The sequence below is a fragment of the Drosophila navojoa genome, chromosome 2 (assembly GCF_054131105.1).
Source record: "Drosophila navojoa isolate 15081-1374.11 chromosome 2, UAZ_NAV_1.0, whole genome shotgun sequence".
Taxonomy (NCBI): Eukaryota; Metazoa; Arthropoda; class Insecta; order Diptera; family Drosophilidae; genus Drosophila; species Drosophila navojoa.
Window position 1 is genome coordinate 20,604,026 of NC_142890.1, and position 21,722 is coordinate 20,625,747.

Sequence of the window (21,722 nt, forward strand, 5' to 3'; positions counted from 1 at the left end):
TAATTTATGGGTAGCCATAGTATTTATGGTTACCGAGTAGATTAAAGCAACTAATGATTAAACTTGGAAATTGGTCAAAATCTGTCATAAAATTTTACAAATTTCAAGTCATTCAAAAAGGTTAAAAGTTTAAAACTTCTTAAATTAAGCTCAGCAAAGAATTTTATATGCAAACCTTAATAATAAAGACAAGTTTTAGATACCACAGCTTGTTTATAATAGTTGAAAAGTTACTCCACGACAATTACTCTCGCATTTTCAATAATCAATACATAATCTAGCTTAGGCATTATGACTATCAATTCATATAATTATAGCTAAGTAGACAATATGCATTGAACTCACTTGACTTGGTCCAATGCGATAGCTGGCAACGTCCAGTTCATTGACAGCGAGTATTTGCTCCACGGTAACATCTTTATTGCTCGCCAAGTCGGCTGCTAGCAGGCCGAAGCGACGCACGAACTCCACTAATGGCACAGATTCGGGAAAGCCCAGACGATGCAGCCGAGCGGCCTCTAAAACTTGTGAGCCACGTAGCTAAACGAACGTATCGTAAGACGTTAGTGGGAACAGTTAAGAGAGTAAGTAAGGGCTGGTTAACCTACCTGACTCCTTAACAGTGGCACATTTACCAAATCCTCCTCGGTAGCAGCTTGAGCTAGCGCCGTGCTGGGCGACCCGTTCGCCGTGAACTTGGCATGCTTTCCCGCATTGTGGTGCAGCAAATAGCAGTGCACAAAGTGGGTGCCCGTGCGGCGCAACGTATCAATTATGCCATCCACGGTGAACTTCACCTGCAGCATAATTGAGTTACGCTTGACGCCCGCCGTAGTGAAGGAACGCCGGATGCTGGACACTCGACGCAACGACTGTGTACCCTCCAGGCCAGCGAACGAGCCGCAAAAGACCATGGCACCAGAGCCGCGCGTCAGTGAGCCAATATAGAGACGATTTATCTCTTCCCGACTGCTGTCCTGCAGCAGCGACACCGCGTTCCGTATGCCCGGATGCTCGCGACTATTTCGCACCCAGCCATCGACAGAATAGAGCACCGGGTTGGTTCCCTGCAGATGGTGCAGCACAAACTGGCGCTGTCCGGCGCATTTGCGCAACAACGTGTGATGTTCCCGATCACCGTAGTGCGAGAATAAACGCTCTAGGAATGTGTCGTCGTTCGAGTTCGGATAGATGGCCTCTTCGTCCAATAGCCTGCAAGTAGAGAATTCATGTGGATTACTGTAAACAAATGCAACTATGACTATAAATACTCACCAGAGCAAGCCACGACGATCATGTTCGCGCAGATCGCGCTGTGAAGATCGCACCACATGATTCTGTGGAGCCTTGTCTATCAGAGATATCAGCGGGCCCGGATGACATTCGGAGGCATGATCCATTTCGATCTCCACCAGTTCCTGGGCATAGCGATCCCGTGGCGCCACCAATGTTGTGTGATGAAACAGCATTTGGAGTCGCTCCTGCAGATAGTTGTGACGCAGATCTGCCAGTGTGGCGCCCACTTGTTGGCCACAGCTGGCTGGATTTTGGAAGCCTGGTGTATCGATCAGCATTATTGAAGCAATAGTATGAGCTGAAGTGCAGATCTGTCGATTTATCAGAGCCACCACAGCGGCCAGTGCCTCCGAGTAGAGGCCAATGACGAGCGCTTCAAGGCATTCCCACTCTTGACCCCCATCTGAGGTGGGCGACTTAGAGGGACTCAAGCTGGCGCCTGTTGCAGTGGGCTGTGTAAGACCGAATGCAGCTGCCGATAAATCCTCAAGATTGACGCCCAACAGACTGGCCGCCTTCCGTGCTGCTGTCGGATTCGCAAACTGCGTTCGAGCCGTCGACCCGGTGCCCATTCGAGTAATACCCGCAATGCCTAGATGATAGATAGCTGCCAGTATACTCCAGATTCCCCGCACAGCCTTGGCATCAATGTTGAGTGTCTCAAATGCCTGCACCGTACGCAAAAAGTCATTCGCCGCCCGATGACGATCTTCCAATCGCTGCGAAAGCGATATAAACGGATGACTGTCTTCGGACGAGATGTTCTCTAAATGCAGCTCTTTCTGCAGCAGACCCGCGGCGCCAGCCAACAGCCGCGTCATAATGTGGAAGCTGTGCTCGTGCGAAAGCCTGCGACCCGCACGTTGTCGTTCCGGCAGCAGCACCTATAACCAAACATAGGCCATTAGTGGGATAATCAACTGAGATATGAGCAACGCTTAGCTTACCTGCAAAGAGGCTGATGCTATTTGACCGGTCTGATCGAAATCCAAGCTGAGCAGCTGCGTCATACGCGTCGCATTCGAATTCAGACATGTTCTCGTATTGCCAAATGCTTCCAAAATTGTGCACAATGCACCCACTTTTTCCGCATTAATAAAATTATTGTATGCACCTGCAGGCGAAATTGATTAGTTGATTAAATAACAGTTACAATGGACAGTAATGTGAATTTTGTGATTTAATTATAAATATTTTCACTATTAATGATTAAAGGGATTAGTGCTTTGATCTTTGATATCGAACGTCACATCGCTGCTGGTATAACAAGTATATAGTATATGTTAAATATTTGTAAACATTTAAATTAAATATTAGAATCATTAGCATTGCAAGTACTATTTATCAGAACTAAGCTGTATATCTCTATCTGAAATGTATGCAATATTAATCAATCCTAGACTAATTGCAATTATATAATTTAAATAATAATGATTGCAAGAATTGTTATTCAAATCAGAAGAATAATAAAGCTAAGATTTATTTCTTTACGCCTACCAATGGGCGAGAATCAGATAAATGGATTACAAATGTAGTCGACCAGACAACTCAAGACCAATTCGATATGAATTGCGTTTAGGATTTGTCGTATATGGCGTAACCTACGTCATGAAAAACTGAAATTATACCATTTTACAATGGTAGAACAATGAGAAATGCTTTGACAAATTGCAGCTGCGCAGTTAGACAAAATGCAAATGAGCTAATCGAACGCCAGATTGGATTTTTGGTGTGGCCCAAACGGGGCCAACCAACAGCGACAATAACTGCAACAACAACAACAACAACACCAAACATCAGCAACAGCTACAACAATAGCAACAACAATGTCTAGACATACCAGCAGCCAACGCCAAGTAGTTGAGCGCATGCTTAAAGCTTGTGGTCTTGCCAGAACCAGAACGACCCATGAATATTAGACTTTGATCGCGTCGCGTTTCAACCAAACTCCTGTAGGCGGTCTGGGCTAGCGAGTAGACGTGGGGCGGCATGTCCTCCGTTTTGCAGCCGCGAAACATGGATACAACCTACAAGCAAGCAAACAGACAAGAAAGACACAGCAAGATAATAAATAAGCCGAACAAATCAAATCAAAGCAAACCAGTACAGGCCAGCAGCCAGCAGCCAGCAGCTAGCAGCCAGACCAGTCTCACCTTCTCAGAGTAGAGCGACAGCGGTGCCATGGGATTGACCACGAGCAGCGTGGGCCCCGCCTTGGTGTGTATCAGATTGCTGGCATATCGCTGTCGGAGGCAGTGCAGCACAGACGCCTCGTTCAGATACTTCAGCTCACAGATGTCCTCAACCAAGTCCAGTGCGGGGCTGTTCTGCTTCTCGATGTCATCCTCGTCCACGGTCAACTGTTCGCCATTATGCAGCAATCGCACGTTCAGCTTGTGCTCCTCATGCGCCGTGTCGCCGGGCGGCAGACGCAGCGCTGCCGTAAAGCCACCGCGATGCACCAGCCACACACGTTCCGGCTGCGAGGCGTCGTCGACTACGTCCACATCGCTATCGCTTTTGCCAAAAAGGCCGCCCGTACCGTTCTCGTGCCGACTCTGCAAAATATGAGCATATATTTACTGGATATTAACGAATCGGGGTCAACAATTCGGTGGGGCGCAACTTCAAGTGATATTTTGTGTACTACTTCGGTCTATTTTTGGGCGCACGCATTTTCACGCATTTATTCCATTTATTATGGTACTTCAGCTCCGATGGATTCAGTTCACCTAAGCGCAACGTCAGCTTTTCGTTGTTTCGTTTTATTTCGGTGCATTTCTAAATTTGATGTTGTTTCTAAATCCTAATTAGTTGCGCAGACTAGCAGCCCATAGAGCGAGGCCCAGACCCAGTGCCCGCCCCTTCTTCCCAATTCCCCTCCACCCGAGCCCCATTCCCATCCAAATGGTAGTGGGCTAGACGTGCTCTGTGCCTGTAGATGTAGATGCTGCTGCTGCTGTTGCTGCTGGTGCTGATATTACTTCGCTCTAGCTATGGCTGTGGATGTGCGGCTGCGTTATGCAACGCGCCAACGTCGCCAGCAGCGTTTCGTTGGCGGTGCCAACACGTTCAGTTCACATTTGGAGCTATAAATGGCATTTACTCGATGCTGCCGACGCAGTTTACTTTTCGTATGCTGCTATCTATGCATCTGCCGCATCTCCTCAGCACACAGCATCTCCACAGCTCTCTTCATCAGCACAACTTTGCATTAACTTGTAGTTGTTGTTGCAATCGTACTCTGTGGCGTAATTATGAAAATATTGTGCTAGGTTCAATAGCCCGTAATTGGAGTCATTTTCGGCTATGCGCTGTTAATAGATCGAGAATTTCTATGCCTACCCCATAGAATATACCGATTTCAAAACGTTTTAAACAGGAAATAAATGTTGAGACTCATTCATGTCTCGAATTAAAACCGTTGCGGAATATTATGTTAGTGGGTAAAAGTCGAATATAGAACTGTACATGGGAGTATTACTAAATAAAAATAAGTAGCATGATTCAATTTGTTGTGCAATAGATTTATTTGGAGTTGGATTGGAATACATGAAGTATAAACTCTAGCGAAAAATACCTTGAACCCACTGATCAATCAGAAATTTATAACTGTATATGGCATGTACTTATATTTAACAAAAAGCTCAAAGATAAATTGGCAAAATAAATAAATCAATTATATAATTGGTAATTCAAATGTTATTGCGGATTCTCAATTCTTTTTTTTTTTTCGTATAATAACTTGAGTGCGGGCTACACTTTTTTATTGAAAAACTTCATCTAATAATAATTTTATGTTTAGCCAATCACAATCACCTCCCACATTTCTATAAACACATACTCACATACATACACGCATGTATAAAGTTTTATAAACAAATGAACTGACGTCTGAAACGTCTGTCCACTGTCAATCAATAGCTGCAGTCGTCGAATGGTGGGGCAGCTGCGGTTCATTGAACCCGCCACCGTTTAAGTTGATGAGATAGACAAATTAGACAAAGAATGTGCAGACAGACCTAACTAATTAACATGTACAGGAGGGCATGGCGAGCTATACGACAAAGAGCAGAGAGCGCGAAAAAAAAAACAAAGAATAGAGAGAAAAGATAATGAAAGCATTGGGAGAGTCAATTAAGCTCTGACTAAGGTTTACCGAACACAACTCAATTTTAAGATTTGATATCTAAAAACTATAGTTTATTTAGTGGCATACAACTGCCCCAGCTGAAGACGAGGAGAGATTTAGAGAGAGAGAGAGAGAGAGAGAGAGAGAGAGAGAGAGAGAGAGAGAGAGAAGAACAACAAAGCGGGCGACGTAAATGAATACTTCCGCTCGACAGGGCAGCGAATCCATCGCTCGACGCAGTCGGCGTAGTGAGCCATAAAACCATAAATGCAGCGACAAGACGACCATATCGTAAATTATGAGCCGACCATTTGCCCACGCACCGTCCCGATCCCCAATCCCATTCCCATTCTTAACCAAGTCGCCATATGCCTACCCAGCAGTCTAAGCATAATAAAATAACTAACAACTAAATCGTACATTGGGTCACGGTTCGACGATCTATCGATCCATTCATCGATCGAGTCGTAAAGGGCCAAAGAAAGAAAGTTGTTGTTTTTTTTTTAACACTAAACGACAAAGATGGGAAATAAATTTGTGTATTCAATATATTTTTACTGAGCGGAAGCAATTTGTTTTTAGTGCAAGATCATCAGAAGTAACGACAGCTCCCGATACTATTTAAATACGTGAGTAAACAGTAATGATATTTGACTTTTGTTTTAAGCCCAACTGCACCTTCAGTTTCAACTGGCACATTTAGCCCATAAATGAAAAATACGCCATCACTGCGAATATATATATATATATAGATATGCAAAATATTTTAGGTCATACTATTTCCAGAGAAATTCAACTAGCATTATACAGAGTATTCTCTGTATGTGTGTGTGGTAAAAGTTGTACATTATATGGGTAATTCAATTCGTTCACTATATCAAAATGTAATACTTAAAACTAGTTAAACAATTGTATATATATCCAATAAAATCAGATTTGGGATACTCCATATAACGCATTGATATGTACGAATTTTTTAAATATAAAAATAGAATTATGTTTTATATATGTATTTTGGAATAGAGGGAAGTAGTTGCAGATATTTAGAAATTTGAGATAATGAAGTCTATTCAATCTTTGTCTAGGGAAAATTGTACCGTATCTATTCCAATGTTAAATTTAGGTTTTTATGCAAGCTAACTGGGTATTTTGTTCAAATAAATATTAAATATTTCTAATTCCATAACGTAAAAGCCCTATTCACAACAAAGAAGTTGTCTAAAGCATTTTTTCTGCAAAATTCCATGCAATTCAAACTTTGTTTCAAACATAAAATTGGTTAACAATACTTCGCATATGCATTTCGTCTTGATTTCTGTAGTCTAGTGTAATTATTATGCGCACCTTTTGCTTAACGCTTGCATCATAGTTTTTGTAGTTGCAGCCCAGCGAGTTGGCCCAGATGAGTGGCCACTGCTGGGCAGCGTTTTGGGCATCGCGTCGCCGTCGATAAGAGCTGCGTATATGGAGCACGGGCGAAGCTGGCGCTGCAGCTGCAGCTGCTGCTGCATACTTGGATGCAGCTATAGCGGAGCTGTTCCATGGCGGACGTATTAGTGTTGTTGCTGCAGCATTTGCAGATGTTGTTGTTGTTGTCGCTGTGGTGTTTGCTGTTGCTGTTGTGCCTGGCGTTGCGTTGATCTTGCCATTCTGGCGAAAGCTGCGCGTGCGAAACGAATTGCGCTCGATGCTGACAACAGAAGCAGCAGGAGCAGCAGCAGATGTGGGAGTTGTCTCCTTGGCTCCTTGCCTAGTGGCAGCCAATCGCGGCGGTTTGGGTGGCGGTGGCGTGGGCGGCACAGTGGACAATGATGTGGACGGCCAGCTGCTGGAGTTCTCAGAGCCGCTCTCACTGATCGTCTCCGAGCTAATACTATTCTTGCGCTGCGCCTTTGGCGTGGCTTTTGTTTTATTGGGCACGCCCGTGTTTTTTTGCGCCTTGTTGGTGCCGCAGGCGTGCGCCTTGCCCGTGCACCCACGATGGAAGGATGGATTTAGGCCGGAACCCGGCGCGGCGGGCACAGCAGGCACAATGCCTCCGCGCAGTGTTTGCTCAAAGTTTTTCGTCTTGAGAAACATGATGAAAATACGCGCGCGAGATTGTTTGTCAGTCTCTCTACGTGTATGTATATGTGTGTGTGTGTGCGAGTTATGTGATCACTTGGTACTTAGATCGTAAGTCAAATGCAAACAATTGTCATGGCCAGCAGCCAGCAGTGCTTGGAGCATGACCAGACCCACACAGACCGGGCCAGCGACGCACAGACGTGAAAAGGGAAGTAAGTGCGAAACTGGAGCGCGCCCAAAACCTTGGAACTGTTAGTCGCACCACAGACTCAACAATCTTGTTGTGCCTCTCTGTGAGTGTGTGTGAGTGTGTGTTTGTGTGGTTATGCGAGTTCAGGCACTTAACGCTTTGACATTAGAGACAATTGAACTGGCTGAAAACAGCCAATCATCGTGCGATCGCCGTTTGATTGATTGATTGAAATGCAAGACTCGAGTCACGAACGCGAATCAAATGCGAGTTATGAATTAACTATTAAAGCCAGTTTGAATGACAAGAATTTTTGGAAGTTGTTGCTGTTGCTGTTGCTATTGTTGTTAATTATGATGTTGTTACTGTAATCCCGCATAGAAATTTCACAGTGGGTGTCTCGCGTTTCGATTTCCGTACCGAACTTGGGCAGAGTTTGCAGCGTACTGACGGCCCAGCTCCAACGACAGCGACAACGAAGCGAGCAACAACAACAGCAACTCGACAAAAACAAAAGCAACCAAACGCAAGCAGCGCAGCACGAGCAACGTCGCGTCGCGTCGACGACGACAGCGACAGCGACTGCGACGTCAGCTATTTGTGTAGGCAGCCGACGCAGTCCGAAGTGGGTGTAGAAAAATGCACACAGCTGCAGCTGCTGTTGCTCGTGTTGCTGTTGCTGTTGTTGCTGTTGCTGTTGTCGCTGCCGGCGATGTGGATGTTGATGTTGATGTTGACGTCGACGTCAACGTCTTCGTCCATGTTCGCTGCTTGTCTGCGGCTGTTCGTGTGGCAGTGTGGGCAAAGGGGAGCTGTGCAGCACGTTGTTAATGATGTTTACTAAAATGCAGTTCGAGTTTTTTTCTCAGCAGTGTTGCCAAATAGCGTTTTATTTTCGTCTGCTGAATGAAGTGAGTAAGACGCTCGAATATGTCGACGCCTTTATGAACTTAGCCAGACAGCAGCAGCAACAACAACAACAACGACTATTCCAATTGGAATGGGGCTTAGCTATATAGCTGCAACGGGCTGGGCCTGGAATTTCTTAGCGACTGATCGCTCGTTCGATCGCTCAGGTGCTGACAATTTTTACAACACATTTGCAAAAGATAAACACAGGGAAAAATGTCAAACACGTTTCTAGCTGCGGCTAAAGTCAACAAGTTAATAAGAATTTCAACTGGAATTGCGATTGCAATTGCGATTGCTCGACAGCTAGTTACCCTGTATGGAGAAGCTGATCAATTAGACCATTAGATTTTGCATTTTGAAGTTTAAAATTAAATACCTCGACGTTGCTCAGATATTTTGATTTACTTGCGTCTCCCGACTATCATCATCATCATCGTCATCATTATCATTAAACCCCAAATTAAAAAGCAAATATTTATTTTCTCGAACACGTAGTATTTACACTCTTTTTCTGACCACTCCAACGTGATTCCCACATTGAGAAAACCTAGTTTATTGTACTTCTCTGAAAATAAAATACCCTAGCATTATTTTAACCAATTTCGAAGATTAATGTCATTAATAGAGGTCGAGTTCTTTACGATAAGTGAAATTAATTGTAAACACTCAAGTAAATAAAAAGTAGTTCTTTAAAGCTAAATATGTAATTATTTAATAAATGATTTAGATTGATTTAAGAGAAAAATACGTAGCAATAGTCAGAATTTATCGAATCCGGAAGATATACGTGTTTTAATAGAAAGATCGACATATGTCATATTAGATATAAAAAAAATAGCTTTAGCAGAATAGTAGATATTAGAGCATTATTTATAGGGCAGTTGAAGTAGTTTACGGGTTAAATCATGCTACTTTTCTTAGCATACACAATTTTTAATAACTAATCTTCCATAAATGTTTAAATTTATAAAGACTTAACGAAATACAATCTTATCAGCTGGTGCTAAGCTATTCAAGATAATACTAATACCTGACCAGCCTTAACAAAAAATACTTTATCAATGCTTGTTATCAATATAGCATTTAGAATAGCCCTAAAAATAGTTAATTACTTTGTTGGCTCATTGACCCAACTTCAGATTATTTTATAATGCTGTGTGTAAAGTTCATAAAATCGTGGGTTATTTTATAATTCCTATAATAGCTAAGTAGATAGTGAAAAGGAATCCTATCTGAAGCAGCCAACCCTTTTTCAAATTAATGAGCCGACCTTGGACGCCATTTCCATGCTCGCCACTTGATCGTTCAGAGCATTAATTCTATCGAAATTACATGATTAATGAACGATTACCAGTGATTATAATATTGTTGCTATTGCAGGTAATAAATTTCATTAATCACTGCGTTGCTAATGGATGGAGATGGGAATATGAGTTCTGGCCTTACCTGACGCTTGAAGCGTTTGCTGGCGCTGCGACGGAGAGTGTTGCAGTTGCCGTTGTTAATGGAATGATCGATCTCTTCAACGGTGGCCGTGCTGGGCGCCATGCAGCGCTTGCTCAACTCCACCAGCTCAGCTACGGGTTGCACCTAGATATGTGAAGAACACGGAGAGAGGAATGTCATGAGTGTGAATGTCATGAGATTATAAAGTGCTTAACGTACCTCGACGGTAACAGCTTCGCCACTGTTGCGTATCATCTCGATGATGATCTCGCGTGATAAATCACCCACGGGTGTGCCATTCACCTTGATCAAACGATCGCCAGGCAGCAGGCCCGTGGCGCCACCTCCAGCACCAGGCTCCGCAAAGATCACCGGTCGAAAGATGGGCGACATCAGCGACTCGGTGCGGTCCAAGCAAATAGCTTTGCGCAGACTGAATCCGAAGTCATGCCGCGGCGATTTCTGGCGTTTGATGACCAGCTGCCTGGGCGGCGGTAGCTGCACCAGCTGGACCGGTGGCAGTGGCAGCTGCACATCCTCAAAGGTGTGCACACGGGCCCAGCGATCGATGCCCTGCGATTCGCCCACTGGACTCAGCGAGAATGGAGGCGTGGCAAAGGAGGAGTTTGTGGTATCTGTGAGACTGTCGGCACTCGGTGACGGTGAAGTCAGCACATGCAAATGGGCAGCCTGCGTGGGCGTCTGTGGTGCGCCATAGCGCGCGTTCGCCGGCAGGGTCATGGCGCGCTGCTGCGGCGGATGATCACCGTCGCTGCGCAGGCTCTCCACGGAGGTGAACGAGGTGCCATGTTGGCTGGAATTGGAGCCACCGCTGCCGCCGCCACGGTTGCCCTCAAACAGCTGCTCATTTTGCATGGTGTTGCGCATCAGCATTTCGGGAGTGCCGCCACCGGTGAAGACAATCTCCTCGTGAACGTTGCTCATGTTGCTGCGCGAACCCTTCAAAATGCCACGCTTGGGCGGCTTTGGCGGCACCGGCGGCAAAAATCGATTCTGTCAGCATAATAGTAATTACATTTCAGAAGCATCAACTTCGACCTAGCATGCTCACCTTCAGTCCACCCGAGAGCAGGGAATGTGTAACCTCGCCATAGTTCAAAATAAGAGATTCGTTGGCGGCGCTTCGACTCTCGATGTGTGTCATCACAGATGCTACAATTTCCTCATTGCCACGATCCTGCTCTGGGCCGCCGTTTCCATTTCCATTGCCATTCCCATTCCCATTCGCGTTGCCGCTGGCTGCATCGGCATTGAGGGCCGCAAAGAAATCTGCACTGTAGTCCGCTGTTATGCCGCTGGGCAGTTTTTCCTTCTCCTTACGGCGGCCCCGTATCTTGAGCGATCGACGCACCTCCTCTAGACGCAGCAGTTCATCGGTGCTCATGCTGCCAGTAACCCCACCCCCGCTGCCACCTTTAGCCTCTTTGCGCAGTTTCTTTTCGCGCTTGCGACGTTCCTTCTCTTCATCGCCGGCGCTTTTCTTCATAAAGTTGAACATTCTTATCTGTTCGTGTGTGAGGGTCCTTAGGGATCTAGCTGCAATCAGACAATATTATTTTAACACACTTATACAAGAAATTGTCTTATCATATATTTACGCATATATTTATTTAATTCATGTATTTTAATTTTTAATAAAAGTTATATTTATAGAATTTCTCAAAAGATACAAATAATTTATAAAATATGTATTCATATACATTCCGTTCGCAATTATGAGCACAAGAAGTAATAATATTTAACGAGTTCGCAATGTACCTATTATAGATATACACAAGTCAATATGTACGTATGATAAGAGTAGCGAGCTCGCTCCGCAAAAATATCTGATAGGCCAGTGAAGCTTTATATCAGTTTATACATATTCCTGATAAGTTATTTTGAGAAGTAGCGTAAATTCTTCAAATATAAAAATTAAATTTGTATACAAGACCGAATATAGCATAAGGAATAGATACAAGGAAGAGACGCGATATCACTATCATTGCAATCCGAAGTGAGCTTCGGGTTCTGAGCCGGTTAACAGTTAAGTACCAATCGGGTAGAAGGGGGCAAAGAGACGAATGTCGCAAGTTCAAGGGCGTGCCCAACCGTTTTGCACATTTTTGTTCTGTGCTGCTAATTTGATTTGCCCTGTCTTGCCCTATCGTGCCCTGTCCAGGCCAGCCACAACCCCATGCATTGCGGTTAGTTTCGCATTTTTCTTGGTTACTCTCTTTTCTTTTATTTCCTTTGCTTTTCGTTCGTTTCAAAAGAAACCCTGAGACCAATGCACCCGCACACAACCACAAGAGTTAACTGTTTTTTGCACGTTTGCACGCGAGTGTGCGTGTGTTTGTGTTAGTTTGCGTTTGCATGGAATGGCAAAATCACGTAAACAATGCGTCAGGCATGCATATTTTTGTTAATCTTGCATTTCGCTTTGATGCCAACAGTGTCTTTTTGTCACTGGGCCTCGCCCTCATTTGTTATTATTTATTCAATTATGCGCTTTCTTTTTCCATATTGTATACAATTTTTGTTTTGTTTTCACGCACCACATACATACTCTCGCACATATACACAAACCTAAATACACACACACACGTATACATTTGACACTCGACGGGCCCGTTGTTATTGCAGTTGTATTTGCAATTGAGTTTGTATTTGTGTTTGTGTTTGTATTGATTGCCCCAGACTCGATTGCATTTCGTATTTAGCTGTTTTATGTTGCTTCACTTTATGGCCACTTGCCTCAGCTGGTGTCTAATTATTTATACAATACAATTTGTGCTCATTCAGCAAAATCCAATAGACAGAGGGTGGAACTGGAATGCGCTTCGAGCCAGAAGCAAAAAAAAAAAAAAAGAAAGCTGCCTGCCACTAGCGAAGTCAATAACACCTTTGTTTTTGCAGTTTTCTGTCTCTTTTGATAAGCCAAGCACACAGGCACACACACATATTTGTATACATGTATACAATATTTAGTCCTCAATAAACATTAGTATGAGTCCTTCTTTTTACCTTTTCGCTTAAACCAATGCGCACAATTACGCGTTTGGCATAAACAAATGCCTTTCTATTTTAATTCTAAAATTTACAAAAATTCACCGTACCGACGACGACGACCGATCGGCCAGTGTGCACACAACTGCTGCTTAGAGGTGGCCCGATACTTACATACAGTTATCGATGTTCGCTGTTGGACCAGTGTGTACAGACTGCTAAGCAAATAAAAATGTTATTGCAGTGCTGTAAGACGCCTATAAATTTCCCCTGCAGATAAGCTCGATAAAATTTTGTGGATTCGATTTTAAAAATGATCTTTGTATTTATTATTTTTCGAATAAAATGAAATCAGGTTAATTTCTTTAAGATAGCAGTTCTGATCCAAAAACATAAAAAACAACTAATATTACACTGATTATAGTATAATTTAAGTATTAAGCTTGTTTGGGTTTGCTTTTATCGCTGTTAGGGTCCTTCCAGGAAGAAGTATTAAGCTCGATATGATAAGATTTAAGCGCCGAAACGGTTTCTGGAGTTGGAATGGTCACCCCAATGGTCTCAAAAAGGTTCTTCGAACTGATGACATTTTGCTTGGCCATCTGATAGTCTCCAGAATCGAAAAATTTTGGCTTTCTCTGTAACCGCTTCGCGAGGAAAGCTGATGGACTAACAGGCTTTTCAATGCTCATATAGCAAGGATCTTTCGAATCCATTTGGTGATCTGCGACTATCTCTAAGTGAGGAAAATTATTTTGCTTCTGGGATTGACTACCGTAGTTATTTTCAGTTGAATCCATGCCGCTAAGTCAATTGAATAAATTTTGTATCGTCGAAATACACATATATTTATTTAAACATATACATATGTACATAAATTTGTCTATGTAAATAAATTTGACGTTGAAGAAAGCGACTATATCAGTCGATTGTCATCCTGGCATAGCATGCTGAGTGTTGCTGTGGATGAGTCATATCGTCCAACCGCCATGGTGTTTCGACAAGCCACCACAATTTAGACTTCGTATATCGCACGAATAAAAAAGTGAAGCGTAAAAACCAAACGGTGCATCTACATGGAAAATTAAGTGTGAGTGCGTGTGTTGATGAAAAAATAAAACTTCAACATACATATATTATGCGAACCAGGACAAAAGAAAACTTTCGATCAGTTCAACAATTGCGTGGAGAATCCGTATCGAACTGTGTGTGTCCGAAACCACACATACACACAAGCTCTCAACACTCTCACTCGTTAACACACAACAGAAACAAAAACAACATACGTGAGTGTCGCTGCCGTCACCGTCACCATTCAGCAGCAGAGTCTGCCTTTTACATTTCTGAAAAAAAGTAAAATCAAATGCAAAATCGGTTCTTTTGAACGATTAGGTGGGTTCAAAATTTTTAGTGGCATTTCAAATGCAAGTGTTTTATGCCAAATTCCCCCGAACAGCCGTGGCCTTTGTTATTGTTGTTCGCTCGCTCGCTTACAGATTTTTCGTCGTCGTCGTTGTAGTCAGTCGCCGTCGTCGTTAACAGTGTTGTCTGCCCCCGATGGTAATCTATCTTTGCGTGGCTGTATGTGTGCGTGCATACATATATGTATGTGTATGCACATATAAATAAACGTATGTGTACGTGCGTGCGTGTATATATATATATATATATGTGCATTTGTTAACTGTATTAGTGTCTAGACATGTTGCTGACAAGGCTGCAAACTCGAAAAGTTTTGCTTGCGGTTCGGTTTGCCGGTTCGAGCAATTGTTTGGACTCATGCTCAGACTATTGTTTTTTTTTATAGAAATTGAAAGGGTACTGCTGCAAAACATGATCGTCATTAAATAGTTAATATGTCTACATAAACAATTCTCATGAATTTATGTACAGGTTTGCGTGTGTGTGTCTCTGAGCGAAGTGGCTTGCAACTGGTTCGGTTCAGGGAGTGAATCTATTCCGAACCGGTGTGCATTTTATTCATTTTTGTTGTTGATCACTTGATGCGCCGACCTACACGCACACACACATGTACTCTGGCACACAGAAAGAAACGATATTGTGTACATACATATGTACATATGTATTGTCTGTCGAGACATGTTCGCGTCTCACCCGTCAACTGCCCTCGGCCGGCCCACACGCTTTTCTTTGGTCGCGGCCTCGCACTTTGCATTGCAGACAGACAAACAAACATGTGTGCACGAGTGTATACATATGTATGTATGTGTGTGTGTGTGCTTGTATTTTGTCGATTTTATTTTATGTACATTTGTTTACAGTTTTAGATAGCGAAATTTGTACAGCCGGCAGCGACCGCCAAGGCACGGAGTTGACATTTTCGCAAATTGCAAATGAATATATTTTTTTTTCAGCTGCGATCATTGCCGCACTCTCTGACACACACACACACATGCACACGTGCCCCTCGCACCTTTATCGCTCGCTGCGATCGCCACCAGCGGGCAACACAGCACATGCGACATGCAAGCATACAAATGTACATATATACATATATATATATGTATATGCATGAATACATATGTACAAGCACTAGCACGTATGCATACATATGTATGTATGTAAATATGTGCGTACATCGGCATGCATGTATGTATGCGTGTAAGTTCATGAACAGCAGTGATCCGCCGACTTGTTTTGATTTAATTTCGCGGTAAATGCAATCGCGAACAATTTTGCTCGTATCGCTTGTGCCGACCGCTTCGCGGGGAATTTGTTTGAAGCTGAAATGGCAAAAACAACAGTAATAACAACAGCAACAGCTAAATCAAGAACAATTGCGACAGTCGCGCTGCCAATATGCTGGCGCCTCTACATGTGGGTCGCGCAATGACTAAGTGAAAGAGAGCGCCAGGGCAGTCGCCGCCGTCATCGTCGTCTTCGCGCCAGCCCTTTTGCGAACGGAAATATCGTAAATGCTCGACTTTTTTTCTCTTTTTATTTTTATTATTATTTTTTCGAATGATCGATCCTATTTTAAGCAGTTTTGCAGCTGCTTCTACTGCAGCTGGTGACGCAAGCGGCAACAATAACAATAACAATAACAACGACAACAACAAAGGGCTGTGCAATTTGCCATAAACACGCCAAAAGACAATAACAAAATATGCATATGCATATTTGTACATTCATATGTATGTATATGCGTATTAGAGATGAGTGCGTGCTGTATACTTTCCGTGACACGAAAAATAATTTAAAATAAAAATTTGTCATTTTCATGTTTTGTCGATTTAAAATCTAGTATACCTAATTTGTACGATCACGGATTTTAAAATCATTCATATTTTTGTTGAAATTTGCAGGGACTTTTTAAGTTTCATCACGTGTCCATCTCGAAAGTGTATATAGTTGTATTTATGTTTAAAAAAAAAGTGGATTATGCACTCGCAAAAATGCTAAGAAACACTAATACTTTTTTGTACTATTTAGACCTGTGCATTTTTTAACAAGTGCCGTCATTTTAGAACTGGGACTGAGGCGTGCGGAATTGGTTAGCTTGGTACACCCGGAACTGGGAACAGCCTCAACACGAATTACTTACCATTTGCGCTGCAGAGGAGATCGACTGTGGTCGCCAGCGCCGCACCTAGATCTGCCTCAATAACGCCCACACCAACAACTTTAGCGATCACTGGTGGTCGTTTGGGATTTAATTTCAGCAGGAATAACACAAGCAACAGCAACGCCAGCAACAACAACAGCAACGGTAGCAACAGCAACAACATCAACGATTGCAACGTGTCAGAACTGAGCGACGCGCTGCTAAACAACGAGGTGCGCGCTATCCGGTATCCCATAGTGACGGCAACAGAAGCCATCATGTCCTTGACAGCAACGGGCACATCGCCCACCAGCCCCAATGAGTCCTACGTTACGGCCAACCCACAGATCGTGAAAGAGGGCTGGCTTTCGAAGCGCGGTGAGCATATCAAGACTTGGCGCCAACGCTATTTTGTCCTGCGCGACGATGGCTCTCTGGTGGGTTTTCGCAGCAAGCCGGTTGATTATACATCGCCGGAGCACGTGCTCAACAAATTTACCGTGCGCGGTTGCCAAATCATGGCCGTGGATCGGCCAAGGCCCTTCACATTCATCATACGCGGCCTGCAGTGGACATCGGTAATTGAGCGCACCTTTGCTGTCGGTTCGGAAGAGGAACGCCAAGGCTGGACGGAGGCTATACGTAATGTGGCCAGCAGGCTATGCGACATGAGCGACACGGCCATGTCTCCATCAGCACAAACAGATATGAGCGATGTGGACATGGCCGGCATTGCCGAGGTGGAGCTGTCCGAACAGTTCTCATTGCAAGGCACTACACGCAACAGTAGCGGCGTTAAAAAAGTGGTACGTGCATGGGAAAAAGACTCTCCCATTCCTATCCATATGTACATACATATATCTAATAACTCACATTTCATTTAGACTCTTGAGAACTTTGAATTCCTTAAGGTGCTCGGCAAAGGCACCTTCGGCAAGGTAATTCTCTGCCGCGAGAAGGCTACTGCCAGACTGTATGCAATCAAAATTCTCAAAAAGGAGGTGATCATACAAAAGGATGAGGTGGCGCACACACTCACCGAAAGCCGCGTGCTAAAGTCAACAAATCATCCGTTCCTGATTGTAAGTGTTATTCTATTTTATCATATCGAATTAATTTCAATAACGAAATGTGAAGCGTCAAAGCAGGGGAATTTCGATTTGTTTGCCTTGACATGTGCTTTGCGATTTTACTGTTTCTTATGAAAAGTAAACACAACATTAAACGTAAAAGACAAAATTAGGTTGCAGCAATATTTGAATCTGGAAATTATTTGGATATGAATAGCAAGTTGTGTACATACATAAATACATAAAGCATAAAGCATTTCATCAAGAAATAAAGAAAAGATTTGTTAGATTATAATATACAAAGACGACGTAACTACGTCTATTAGTTCTTATAGTTATAGGTTTATAATAGGATAGTTATAATATCAGTATAGAGCGTCCTCCACATAAAATTATTAATTTATAGAGGTGGAATATTCTTCACGATACGATCACTCTGGTACTGTTGCAATCAAATATATATTCAATTCTGCAAATTTATTTATGTGGAATAAAAATTAATGAGTGTAGCGTCGATCATTTTAAAATTTGACTTTATCATTAATAAATGTATCTAATGTAAATGCTCTTCTGTTCTCTTTTTTTGTAGTCACTGAAATATTCATTTCAAACCAATGATCGTCTCTGTTTTGTCATGCAATATGTGAATGGTGGCGAGCTGTTTTGGCATTTGAGTCATGAGCGCATCTTTACAGAGGAGCGAACACGCTTTTATGGCGCCGAAATAATATCGGCGCTGGGATATTTGCATTCGCAGGGCATCATTTATCGTGACTTAAAGCTGGAGAATCTTTTGCTGGACAAAGATGGCCACATTAAGGTAGCGGACTTTGGGCTGTGCAAGGAGGACATCACTTACGGTCGTACAACGAAAACGTTTTGTGGCACACCGGAATATTTAGCCCCCGAAGTATTAGATGATAATGATTATGGGCGCGCGGTGGATTGGTGGGGGACCGGTGTGGTTATGTATGAGATGGTGAGCAAACGACTACATAAAATTTTGATGTACACACATCTATGAACAAGTATATTTCTTAAATTTGCAGATCTGTGGAAGACTACCATTCTACAATCGTGATCATGATGTGCTTTTCACGCTGATATTGTTAGAAGATGTGAAATTCCCACGGAATATAACAGAAGAAGCAAAAAGTCTATTATCTGGTCTTCTGGCGAAGAATCCCAGAAATCGTTTAGGCGGAGGACAGGATGATGTTAAGGAGATTCAAGCACATCCATTCTTCGCGAGTATTAATTGGACAGATCTGGTGCAGAAGAAGGTATGACAATTTCGTAATAGACCTAAACAAAATTAAATCAACTTCGTATTTTACACAGATAACGCCGCCTTTCAAGCCTCAGGTTACATCAGATACAGACACGCGCTATTTTGACGAGGAGTTTACAGGCGAGAGCGTTGAACTAACGCCGCCAGATCCTACGGGACCATTAGGTTCAATAGCCGAAGAGCCGCTTTTCCCGCAGGTAAATTTATCTTTACTTAATTTACGATACAAACATTAAAATAACATTTCGCCTTCAAATTACAGTTTAGCTATCAAGGAGATATGGCCAACACATTGGGCACCTCGTCGCACATAAGTACTTCCACAAGTCTCACATCGATGCAATAGAACAAGTTTAACAAACCCACACATAAATACATAATATAAACACATAATGTTCTGCTTCATCACCTATGATCACCCATAATATACTGAGTTATATAGACTGGGTAAAAACTGAAATAAATTTGTACCGCTAAGTTTATACACCAATAATAACAAATGAATGATAGTAACTTATTTTTCTTACTTTCAATAACAACAGCGGAAAATAAGCATGTGGAGATAAGAGAACGTTGATCGCGATATATAAAGAAAAGAAAAAGAAAAAATATAGTTTACAACATATAATTATACTTATATACTTATATATACATCTAAATATAACATTTTAAGCATAACGTTTAAAGTGATTAGTTAATTTTTAAATGCAACTATAACATTTATCAGGCAAAAGAGAAAAGAGAAAAGAAAAAAACATAAATATGAAACATACATCAGCACACTAATACACAAAATACAATACACTACTAGCGTATAAGTGAAAAGAAAAAGTTTATATAACTGTGCAGCCAGATATCGAAATACACACACCCACACCAACACACACACAAAACACTATATATACAAGAAATGCATTAATTATACTCCAAAGAAGCAAAAAACAAAAACAATTACGAGTTATATTTAATGGTAAAGTTGCCTCTGATGTGCTCAGCTTTATGGAACAGCTGAATACAACAATAAAATCATGAACCTATAAATAATGAGCGTTTAACGATATTTCAACTGCATGAGCGCCAATAACATTTAAGATAATGATTTAAAAAACTAAGAAAGAAATTTATATATTGCATATGCTTTTTTACACAAATATTTGTACATATTTATATACAACAAATCAATTTTTAAACCAAAATGTAAAAAAAAGTGAAAAACAAAAATTTCCATTTTTTTGAATTTGAAAAAAAAAAAGAATAAAAATGCCTAAAATGTTTGTCATAATGATGTCGGCCTTGCAGAGTTAATAAAACAGCATTAAGCATGAAATGTTGTGTATACCAGATCAGGCAACTACAACAGAATTACTACTTAAATTAAACCAAAATAAAAAGGTAAATAAATTTGATATTTTTTTTATAAAAGAATAAAATTATTGAATTAAACTTGTAAATAAAAATTAAATACAATATCTACAATAAAAGCATAATCTCTTCTATATACAATGAAAACATAAATGAGCAAGAACTTATCAATTGAAATATAAAGAGCAAAACAAAAAAAAAAGATTTAAATGAAATATATTTTCTTAAATAAATACATAAAACGAAAACAGCTTGCAGAACTAAATTAGAAATAATTATGCCAAAGAACCGGCGAAGCGAATAAAAAAACTCATAAATACATCTGATAAATTGAATAGATCCAACAGGTGAGTTAGAATTTAGCTTGTAAAATATGTATTAATTCGAATCCAGTAGTTGAATGCCTGTTGAGGAAGTACTAGGAGCTAAACTATAGTTGGATCAGGTCATATTAATGTATACGTCATTAAGGTATAGTTTATAAAATTCTATGTATGGAACGATATTATTATTTCATGTGCATCACTTCAATCGTATTGCTTGAGGCAAACAGTTTGAAATATCGAATGAAATCAAATCGAGAATCGAGTAATTTTTACTGGATACATCAAATTAATAGGTAGCTAATATCATGATAGAGAATCCATTACAGATCAAATATGCAGCTTATAGTTAAACTTTTCATAAGCAAAGCTTATTAGAAACGACTACACAACGATTTCCACGATTAAAACTTTGCAGACATATATATGTATGTATGTGAATGTATATATATATATATTTAATTTGACTCACGCAAACAACTGAAAATGCAAATAAATAGCTGACCAAACAATCAACTGAAATCTGCCAATGCCAACATCAAAACGGCAAGCTTTTAAAATATATCACAAAAAAAAAAAAATAAGTATATACATATATATATGTATTCTCATGTATATATATATATATTTAAAAATATAAATCACGTAGCAAAATATTGAGAAGTCGAAATCGTTTAGCTGCAGCATAGACATTTAGGTAATGGGGCATTACTATATCGTCAACCCCTCTAGAAGAAAGTGTCCCCCTACCCCACATCCATAGGAGAACTGAATTATTTTAATAATATTCATGGTGCCCACTATTAAAGCATTTCCATTTGTCATCCCACACAAGAATAGCGAAAAAGTCAAGAAAATATGTGTTTTGTTTTCGATCAGTTGTATAACAAATTTGATTTGGAACTTTTATAGAAGTACTGCTAACTACGATGTGTTCTACCAAATGGTTTGAAACTTGACTAAATCTCTTGTCAGTTCGAGCAAAACAAATTGTTCATTTTTTATTGTAAAATCCAAATGAAAAAAAAAATAAATAAAAAACAAAATAAAATAAATAAA

The 21,722-nt window shown here is 41.3% G+C and overlaps 2 protein-coding genes across 15 annotated transcripts in view; one reads left to right on the top strand and one right to left on the bottom strand.

Moving 5' to 3' along the window:
• Positions 1-13,230, bottom strand: part of Mhcl (Myosin heavy chain-like) — a 34,107-nt gene extending 20,877 nt beyond the window's left edge. For 3 of the 8 annotated variants that reach the window (XR_001926153.3, XM_018112881.3, XM_030390912.2), the window contains exons 1-10: positions 13,071-13,230; positions 11,116-11,600; positions 10,263-11,057; positions 10,044-10,187; positions 3,450-3,854; positions 3,137-3,323; positions 2,244-2,410; positions 1,276-2,180; positions 609-1,212; positions 346-540 (exon numbers count right to left, since the gene is read on the bottom strand). Coding sequence is in view for 7 of the 8 variants with exons in the window: in XM_018112881.3 (XP_017968370.1) it covers positions 346-540; positions 609-1,212; positions 1,276-2,180; positions 2,244-2,410; positions 3,137-3,323; positions 3,450-3,854; positions 10,044-10,187; positions 10,263-11,057; positions 11,116-11,562 (3,849 nt within the window). In the remaining variant the exon portion in view is untranslated. Of the gene's footprint in view, positions 1-345; positions 541-608; positions 1,213-1,275; positions 2,181-2,243; positions 2,411-3,136; positions 3,324-3,449; positions 3,855-6,772; positions 8,140-10,043; positions 10,188-10,262; positions 11,058-11,115; positions 11,601-12,601; positions 12,625-12,800; positions 12,823-13,070 lie in introns of those variants that run through there. The other 5 variants (XM_018112885.3, XM_018112886.3, XM_018112882.3 and 2 more) reach the window with 4 other exon arrangements.
• Positions 13,231-13,997: 767 nt separating this feature from the next.
• Akt (AKT serine/threonine protein kinase) lies at positions 13,998-21,722 on the top strand. 7 transcript variants are annotated; one of them, XM_089256059.1, is made up of 8 exons: positions 14,011-14,142; positions 14,202-14,444; positions 16,541-17,423; positions 17,502-17,699; positions 18,277-18,666; positions 18,737-18,970; positions 19,029-19,175; positions 19,241-21,722. In XM_089256059.1, the coding sequence occupies exons 3-8, from the start codon at positions 16,896-16,898 to the stop codon at positions 19,322-19,324; spliced, it is 1,581 nt and encodes a 526-aa protein (XP_089112185.1). In that variant the 5' UTR covers positions 14,011-14,142; positions 14,202-14,444; positions 16,541-16,895; the 3' UTR covers positions 19,325-21,722. The 7 variants fall into 7 exon arrangements, with proteins under 7 accessions (XP_017968963.1, XP_089112191.1, XP_089112185.1 ...); XM_018113474.3 differs by lacking the exon at positions 14,202-14,444 and having other exon boundaries at positions 13,998-14,142; XM_089256065.1 differs by lacking the exon at positions 14,202-14,444 and having other exon boundaries at positions 14,001-14,142; positions 16,506-17,423.